The 9,990-nt window shown below is 46.0% G+C and overlaps 1 protein-coding gene across 1 annotated transcript; it reads right to left on the bottom strand.

Moving 5' to 3' along the window:
* Positions 1–7,274: 7,274 nt before the first annotated feature.
* Positions 7,275–9,355, bottom strand: LOC119330595 (GDSL esterase/lipase APG-like). Its single transcript, XM_037603709.1, has 5 exons — positions 9,039–9,355; positions 8,784–8,914; positions 8,302–8,535; positions 7,955–8,210; positions 7,275–7,829 (listed from the first exon to the last, which is right to left on the bottom strand). The coding sequence occupies exons 1-5, from the start codon at positions 9,274–9,276 to the stop codon at positions 7,633–7,635; spliced, it is 1,056 nt and encodes a 351-aa protein (XP_037459606.1). The 5' UTR covers positions 9,277–9,355; the 3' UTR covers positions 7,275–7,632.
* Between the last annotated feature and the right edge of the window lie 635 nt (positions 9,356–9,990).

Raw genomic sequence — 9,990 nt, 5'->3', positions numbered from 1 at the left:
TTCTTCATAGTCAACACTCGAGCAAAATTAAGTTCATCATCGCTCTACTTTGTGCTCCCAACTCCCGGAGTATCCGCTCAACGCCATCACATACCAATCGTTGACCTGCGTGAAAGTGAACAACTCACATATTGAATGCCACTTATAAGAGTTACTTGAACTCAACGTCACCGTTCTTTCTTGACTGCTTGTCTGAAACTTGAAGGAATTTCACCGTCGCTCTGTGTCACCCTGAGTCAAATTCACAGTCACTCGCCCCTTTTCCCGGATAGTCTCTGACATGTCGCATAGCTATAGCACTCCGCCTTCTTCTGTACTTGTCATCCGCACTTTGCCACATGCACTGAACACCACATAATATACGGCCATGTACTCTCTCGGCTTTTGACAATTTCATACTTTCCGCCACTTTCTCAGACTCTCCATGGTCAACTCTTTGTCCATCTTCCGGCACCGATAGATCTAGTCACCAAATTGAACATAGTACTCGTCAACACTGCTTCAGCATACCCTGCACAATTTGTCTGACCACATGTCTGACCACCAGTGCCTTGGCCTGTCGCTGTGTCCCGTGTTTACCGCACGCCTCCCCGCTATCACCGCGTCGAGTCTCTGCTGTTCTGGTTGAGTCTCCCGGATCGCGAACCCACACCACTCGAACCCCTACTGCAGAGAACCACCGATCATCACCGACCGATGCCGAGTATCACGTCTCCATCAGACCACTGGTACCCAGTCCGATCCACGTGTCTCTCGCTTTCCCCGCTGAAATAGGCTGCGATTCTCCGTGCACTTACGTCGTAGCCCCTCCATCAGCACGAGTGAAGTCCTTTGCCAGACTCGAGTTCCACCTTCAACATGACTCCATGGTGGTTGTACATGCCACCCCGCGCCTTGTGACTTCAAACTCTCATGTGTACACAACCTTGAATCAACCCTGCGCCATAGTCCGTCGAAGCCGCAAGCCCTCAAGCCTGCACCACGTGTTTTCACGCCCCAGAAGTTGGCCACCATCAGCATCACGCTCCTATGTCGTCGTCGCTGAAATCACCGCCGTCTTCTGCTTTAACCGATATCCATGCCGATCCATCAGACTGTCCGACCCAGCCGAAATCATCCGACTGCAATCTTGCTCCACCTTGCGTCGTGTCCGTCTCCACACATCTCCGTGCATTGCCTTGACGCTCTGTGTATGCATGTTCATGCCACGACATGCTGTAGACGCCTCCGAGCCTTATATGCATGTCACCAACCTGTCATCCTCCTAGTAGAACCCCATATGCAATTAGCAAACATCCCAAAAAGAAAATTTGATTTCCTGGTAGCCTCCATGGTACACCAAGCATGTGCGCCACCACTTCCAACACTCCCAAGCACAAAGCCACGTACTACCAATTGCAGGCTGCCATTTTTTTCCATAAACAAATCTCACGATGCATCTCCTCAACCAAACCGACATCTCCCGATCAATTCGCCTGCACCCTGCTCCGCGCACATCTGGCCTCTGGCTTCGCACAGCTCTAGCAAACTCATGTTTTGCCTGGCTTCGCGTCCGATTGCGGCTGCCCGCACACCACAGGATCAGTGAGACCCGAGCCGTTTCTCAACCGCGTCAGCGTTCCGCCTTGGCCCAAGTCGTGACACCCGCGTCTGCTTGAACCGCCTTGACTCACCCAACTTGAACGCACCGCCTTGCCCAGACCTGCAGCTACACGCCTCGGTCCACATGCCTACCTTGTACAATAATATTCGACACAGCTCTAACATGTGTGCCAGATAAAAACTAACTCCAATGCAAAGCTCAGGTGAACTAAAATAAAACAAATTTCAATGAGGTAAAGTGGCAATCTGTGCCATCTGCTTTCTAAAAAACATGCTGAAACGGTGACAGGCCAAGTATGCAGTCCTAAATCCCAACCATCTACACCAGGCGCAGTAGATCTACTTAAAAGGAGCAAATTATGGTTAAGTAAAGTAGTAATCTGCAAAAGATGCGCCATTTCTTTTCTTTTCTTTTAGGAATAGAGTGAGACAACAGGAGATGCGCATCAGAGCCAAGAATTTCAGGTAAACTCTTAGATCTACTGAAAGGAGGAAACAAAGTTGGGCACTCAGAGCATTGATCGATCTGCCCAATCAGCTCAAGTGCTAAAATCCAGGTTGGCATCGTTACACTGCGCAGATGGAGGAGCTCACCGCTTACGAGTCTTGAGCGCCTGGTGGCCTGGCCTGGCTAGCGAGAGGGGAAGAGGGGGATGATGGAGCCGGGCGCCGGCGGTGGGGGTGGCAGCTGGATCTAGAATCTCCGGTGAGGCTCACATCAGCGAGGAGCTAGGGTTTGCAACCTAGCCGTGGGTTGGGGAGGAGAAGAGGAACAAGAGATGGCATGGAGAGTTGGTGTTCGTTTCCTCTCTCATAGGGATGGTAATGACTATCCATTACTCACTTATCCTGTGGGTAAAAACCTTATTAGGATAGAGCTCTTTTACTATATCCAGTAATAAATACAGACCGTCTGTTCTCAAAATCCAAGGATGGTGGTTGATCTATACTGCTCAGTTGTGTGAGGACCATCGCCAGCAGTATCAGTTGTCCTGGCCGCTCCTTGTCAAGCAGTACACGTCCTAAGGGTAATTTAGGGAGAAAGAGAATTACCTGCCTCCCGTCCAAGACAACCCCTCCCTCTGCACATCTCCGGCCGCATGGCTGCACGCACGCGCCCGTCGGCTCATAGTCTATGTCCACCTGGTCACCTCCTTATTCTCGATCATGCTTGTGGACGCTACGATGTCACGCGCGCCAGGATCGTCTTCCTCGACGAGGCCTCCACCCCCTCCTTTGTCGGCGGCCACCACCGCATCTTGTCTTCGTCCAGTAGCCCGCTTCTCTTTCCTCGCCCATGCTCATGGCCAGGCACTCCGGCGGTATGGCACAGTTCTTCGAGCCCAATGTGCTCCCCTTATTCGACGGGATCACCTCGCGGCCGCCGGCTAGAGAAGTTAGATGTAGTGCCTATTTCTGATTCTGAAGCTAGGAATCGACGAGCTCCACAGATCAACCCACACATCATCCCCATCGATCGGGAAGCAATGGAAAACAATAATACTCCCTCCGTTTCCAAATACTTGTCTTTTTAGGCATTTCAAATGAACTCAACATACAGATGTATGTAGACATATTTTAAAGTGTAGATTCACTCATTTTGCGCCGTATGTAGTCACTTGTTGAAATCTCTAGAAAGACAAGTATTTAGGAACGGAGGGAGTAGTACTCAGACTTGAGTGATAAACCACCCGTCGTACCAAGACAGAGGAGGTGGAAGAGGTTGCCGTCTGTATCATTTTGTTGCAGGTAGCGAGTTGTACGGAACATGACGCGGCCATGCATGTGAGGGTGATGTGTGCCCTGGCTGGATGTGCGGTGACCGGGCGGCGAGGTCAACTCGCGCCTGACGATCTACATCAATCGTGCGGGTGGAGACTGGTGGCCAGAGTATGTCGTGATACAGGGAGGCGATGGTGAATTCGACGACGGCGTAGTCGACAGCGAGCAGGGCGACGTCCGACGGAATAACCAGAGTAATCGCTTGTTTCTCTTCTAATAAGTACAACGAGCAGATCGACTCAACGATGGGATGAAATCACCTGACTAAACTGCCCTCATGAAATCAACGGTGGATGATTGTATACTGCTCCCTCTCCTCCGTAGCAATACAGGGTACCATAAAAAAGCACATTAGGGTAAGTGTATGGGACAAAAAGTTACCTGTGAGTATGTAAATAGGGAAATCTTAAACCCATTGGCTAGAGCAGGTAAGATCATATAACCCATACTCGCATACCCATGTACCCTTGTAAAATCTAACAAGTACGGAAAAATTACCTCTACCCTTTGTCATGAGTTTGTGAACTTAAAAATGTATGACTATGTACGATGTTTATGAATATGTGTTGATGTTTTGATGTGTTGTTGTTTACAAGAAAGTGTTGATGTTTATAAAATGTGGTGTGTTTATGATGTGTTCTTGCTTATATGTATTGATGTTATTGCATCTTTTTGTTTATGATTATTATCACGCAAATTGATGTTATGCAAACATGCATATTTTTACCCGTAGGTACCCATTTGACCTGTCGGGTGATAGGTATGGAAAAAAATTATACCCATTAGCGGGTATGGGTATAGGTGATGGGTAAGCTTAAAATAGACTGGTAAGGGTATGGGGTGGCTTCACTCGTACCCAAACCTTGCGGGTGCCATCCCTACTCTCTCACCTGGTGGGGAAGTGTGTTCACTTGCAGTACACGCACACATTTTTTGTTATGTCTGAAGAAATTAAAAAAATTACAGCGTTTGCGGGAATATTGCAGTGCACTTGATGGGTTCAATAATTGGGATCACAATGTAACTATAAGCTGATTGAATATGAGCATACATACAAATTCAGAAATGTTATCTGTATGACGTTCCTTAAGAGTCCAACCCCAACAAATGCCCCCATCACTGTCAGATGTCGATGCAGTGGAACGCTATGTCAGATGGCTGGAGGCGCACGATGGGGGAGGTCTCGAACTTGCAACCTCTCGCGAGAGTGCGGGGGCTTTTTGCCAATGGGCTGGAGAGCTGGTTCGTGAACATTCATGTTAAAACAAATTTTTTATATATAACTTAGCATTTTTGAAAAAAAAAATCATCCAAAAATCTCAATTTCTCTTATAGTTTCTCACATGGCGGTTTTATTATAACCGGATTTTATTTTTTTCATAAGAGGATGACATTTTTTATAATAAGAGGATGGTATTTTTTTATTATAAGAGGATGGTAGTTTAATTTTATAAGAGCACACCATTTTTTATAATAGGATCGCATTTTTATTATTGTGTGGATGGCATTTGTATTATTTAAGATATGACATTTTTATTATAAGAGGGTGCCATTTTTTACTTATAAGATAAGAGGATGGCATTTTTTTATTATAAAAGGACGGCAGAGAATGACAGTTTTATTATAAGATCATGTCATTTTTTTAATAATAGGATGATCATGTTTATTATTTTAAGAGGGGAGACATTTTTAATATTGAGAGGTGGCATTATTTTTTAGTGCCACTTTTTTGCACACGATTGTTTTGGTGATGACTACGAACATGGCAACTATTATGGCATTTTTTCATATTTTTTTTATTTTTGTCATGGTATTTTTCTCAAATAAAAACTATTTTGTGGGCCTTTGGGCCAACTGGGGGTCACCATGGCCCTCCCACACTGGTGAACGAGGGAAACGTTCGCCGAGGGAGAGCCCTAGTCAGCACCTTAGGCAGATCCTATTTGACGCCCGCAGGCGTCAAAAGGATGAGCCTTCGCTGAAGCTAGTCACTACATGGGCCGGCCCACGTGCGGATTTGCTTCGCTGCTGTTTTCCTTGTTTCTTGCGGGTTTGTTTTTCGTTTTTCTTCTGAGGTTTTTTGCTTCCAGCTTTTTCACTGTTTTGGCCGGTTTTCAACTGGTTTATTCCGGTTTTTTATGTTTTATGTTTTGGTTCCTTTTTTCCTTCCAATTTTTCTTTTACGTTTCCTTTTTGATTTTCTGTTTATATTCTTCTTCTCTTTATTGCGTACTATATAAAAAGTTCACCGTGTATTACCAAAAAAAATTGTATTAAGAAAATGTTCATTGTATACTATAACATAGTTCACCTTGCATTATTAAAATGTCATCATAGATTATTAAATTGTTCAACGTATATTAGAAAATGTTCATTGTGTATTTCACTTTTGTTCATTGTATATTAAGAATTTGTTCAGCGCATATTATAAAATGTCCATTTTGAATATATTTTTGTTCAGTATGTTTTCCCAAAAGTTTCACTGTATTTTAAATTTTGTTCAAAGTATATCATAAAAATGTTCAATGCTTTTATTAAGGATTTACCACTGTACTTTCTACTTTAAGGTTGGCGCTACATTTAGATCGTTCGATCTCGCTGGTCCGGCTGGCTAGCTTCGCAAGGATCCAGCAGGAGGTCGTGGGTTCGATCCCACGCATTCAATTCTTTCTGTTTCAAATTTCATACCGCGTTATAATTGGGCCGGCCTGTGTGCGCGTCGTTTCAGCGAAACCGCGACGATTGGACGCACGCGGGCGGCATATAGGAGCTCCCAGCACCTTAGGCGCCCGTTTGCCCAACTGCCGCTCATGTGCCAGCTTCTCCAGGTCGGCCCAAACAACACCAGCTTTCTTTTCATTTTGAACAGGTTCCATGTAGTTAACCTGTTTACCAGATGACGCGCATCATTTGGCCAGTTGACTTTTTCAAAAAGGTTCACGAAATTGAAAAAAGATCATGAAATTGAAAAGGTTCGTAGATTAGAAAAAAAAGATCATGAATTTCAGAAGTCCACAAATTCAGAAAACAAATTTCCAATTTGGGAGAAGTTTGTAAATTTGAAAAAGTCGATTTTAAAAACAAAAGATAATCAACCCTGAAAAACGTTGCAAATTCGGAAAATTTCATAAATTTTTTTAAAAAAATCTTCGTTTCTGAAAAACATCAAATTTGAAAAAAAAATATTTAAAAAAAGTTCATCACTTAGAAAAAGATCTTCAAATTTGAAAAAGGTTATTTTTATATTCGTAGTAGTTCAAAATATATGACTTATTTTTTAAATGTGTGAACTTTTATTAAGTCCGGGAACATTTTTCCAATTTTACGAACATTTTTTTTTTAATTAATGTCTTATCGTAAAGTATAATACTTTAATTTTTGTTTTATTTTTTAAGTTATTTTTTGTTTCTGTTTTCCACGAGCGGTTCTGGAATGGTAAAACGGATGTGAATCAAGTAATCTCTGTGGACTTGAGTTCCAGTATCCAACATGTTTCTATGAAACGTGTATGGAGTACATTAAAGTGTCTACATAATATGGGAGTGATTTCGAATATCTTAAAAAATATCTTCCAAATATTGTGCATTTTGAAAAATATAAATAAAAGAATGGAAAAGGAACCTAAAAAAGAAAAATAAAGAAAATAAACCAAACAAAATCTGAAATAACCAAATCGAAAAATGGAAAATAAACCAGGAAAGAGCTCTCTCTCTCTCTCTCTCTCTCTGCACCCTTAGATGGGCCGGCCAAGTCGAAGGCTCCTCCTGGTGACTGGGGGGTCCTACAAATTATATCTTCTGTGTCTCAAAAAAAAACAAATTATATCTTCTTTGCCCGTTCATTAAAGCCACACGCAAAAAAGAATTGTTTGGCATGTCACCACATAGATAGAACTTGAAACACGGTTTCTGTTCAAAAGGAGCCATGCAATCATTTGCGAAAAAAACACAGTTATCATCAAATTTGAAGGACATGAATGAAAGAAAAAAGAAGAAAAGATCCGGTGCTTGCACCCATAACTTCGAGCTTTTCGTACGTATAAACCATGTTTCCATGTGTCCCAGTCCCTAGCTACAAACGCTGGCGATATGGTGAGTGGCACAGCCCGAGAAAGTAACCCCTCCCGCCACAACGACACGCTTGGCACGGGAGCTCTGGGCACACATTATTTTCCCTTCAGGACGCCTGAAAAGCGTGTGCCATCGTCGTCCTCCGACCGACGACGTTAGCCGACCAGTGCGTGGTTCATTATGTGACGAGGTCGATGCCAGTGACGAGGAGGGCGTCGGCGATCACTTGGTTGGCCGCCTCCGACGGGTGGACGGCGTCCCAGAACACGTAGGTTGACGCGTTCGAGCACGTCCCCACCGACTTGGGGTTGCAGAGGAACACCGTGAACTCCACCTTTCCCGTCCCGCAGCATCCCCGGTTCGCCTCCGTGAACCCTGACACCAGAGACGCGCCCACAGTTGAGCATGAACGATAGAGCGCAAGGCTGCAATGCCGGGAAAGCACAAACAGTGCCATGCATGGCACCCAGAGGCCTTAGGTCGAGTAACAGTAGTGGTACCTTGATCTCCAGGAGAGGTGACGAGGCTGAAGAGCGGCGTGTAGATGTCAAAGACGGCGATCTTGAGGTCGTGGTACCGCTTCGACAGCGAGCTGACGGCCGCGCTCATCTTCCCGTTGAACCGCTGGGAGTCGCTGTTGAGCCTCGACACGCAACTGGTGCTCCCGTGCCCGAACAGCGTGATCGCCGCGGGGAGGCAGCCCAGGGGCGGCAGCGTGGTCACCGCGATGCGCCGCGCTCCCATGCCGTAAAGTTGCTGCATTCGGTTTCAGTTTCAGAAATTAATCACCTCACTTGACCCGTACCAAGGATGGATCGTTTGTTTAGGCTGGCGCGACGTGGCTTACCGTCGCGCTGTTGACGAAGATGCTGACGAGCCGGTCCGAGAACTGGTCGACGGTCTGGGTCTTGAAGAGCAGAGGGTTGATGTAGTAGTTCTGCACAAAGTCACTTGCACCGAAGCTGACGATGTACAATGAGCCACTGATGATGGACTTGGCCTGGCTGCTCCCAGCGAACGCCGTCAGCTTGGATTGGTACTCCCTGAAGTACTCCAGTTGTTGGGAGAAAGGGATGGCATGCTGCGTCACACAATTCATTTGCCAAAGTTAACTAGAGGCCATTTAAACTCTACAACAAATATGCAAAGTGCTACTGGTGTCAGGTAAATAATAATGAGGCGGTGACAGATAACTAATCCATTTATGATCGACGAGCTGATGATCATTGATCAATGAACATGAAGTAGCATGCAGGCAGAACATCTCAGCTAGAGCTTCTCCTTTCATGGCGCCGATTCCTCGAGAGACCGATGATCGATAATACTTACATACATAAGCGCGGTGTGATCGTAGTAGCCTGATCCAGCAGATGCGAAGTTGGCGCCGATCAGAAGGTTCTTCCCTGACGCCTGCGGGCTGAGATACGCGGGCGGGTAGCTCGTGAACCCCAGTGTATCAGCTGCAACCACGCAAGTCGTAAAAATTGATACATCAGCAAGTGCAATCATAATACTGCACCACCATGTACGTAGATGCTGAAGAACACATATTAACAAGGAGCAAGAGAGAGTGTACAAACTGACCAGTGATGTCGGTGGCCAGCTTGCCGTTGCAAAACCTCCCGGTGGCCACGCGGTTGGGGAAGTCCCTGCCGTAGGGAGGGAAGTCCGCCTTGATGAGGGTGTGGAGGTAGTCGTTGTTACCTATATCCACCGACGAGTCGCCGAACGTGAAGACCCCGGGCACGAGCGGCTGCGCCTCCCCGCCATGATCCCCAGCCAAGAGGAGCACAGCCAGGAGCAGCAGGCACCTCACCCCCATTGCAGAACCAAGACAAGCTCTTGATCGAGTCTGTGATTATCTTGTGAGGAGAAGCGCACGATCTGCTCTAATGGAACGTGTGTGAGCTTTATATACAAGTGCGTGTGCCTGGCTGCCTGCACACACACAAAAACGAGATGACACACACAATTGCAGTGGTTAATGCGTTTGTTATGAGTCCATAACTACACCATGTGAACAAGCCGCCCTGACAAAGACCAGGAAGCACCCAGCCCGGTCGGCGGGACCTGGCTGTCATCTAATTTCTGCATCATGTTTATTCGTTCTCCGTCAGACAACACGCTGAATATAGTACGCGATCGCAAATTTGCTAGCCGCATGGTTGTCGCATCACATCACATGCCCTGCATCCACCGCATGGTTATCCACACTAACTCCTCCATCCGCAATGGCGACTATTTATTGTGTTGACAGGGAAGCAGGGCGGTGGTTGAGGGGGATGCTGTGGGTGCTAACTGATGAGGCACATCGATCACAACACATTGGCAATAGAAGTGGCAGGAACATGAGATGAATGAAGGCTCCAACAGCCCACCACGCAACCACTAGCTAACCAGTTAATGCACATGTTGTACGAGCACAATATATGCATTGGGTCCAAACTGGAAGGATCGTTCACAGGACCTGGGTGCAATAGATTCTGGAGGATATGATCTGTGCGGTGCAAATCTTTCAAGTACAATGTGCCATCTC

This window comes from Triticum dicoccoides, chromosome 7A (genome assembly GCF_002162155.2).
Source record: "Triticum dicoccoides isolate Atlit2015 ecotype Zavitan chromosome 7A, WEW_v2.0, whole genome shotgun sequence".
Lineage (NCBI taxonomy): Eukaryota > Viridiplantae > Streptophyta > Magnoliopsida > Poales > Poaceae > Triticum > Triticum dicoccoides.
The sequence above is the reverse complement of the archived record's forward strand: the minus strand, read 5'-3'. Positions and strand labels throughout refer to the sequence as shown.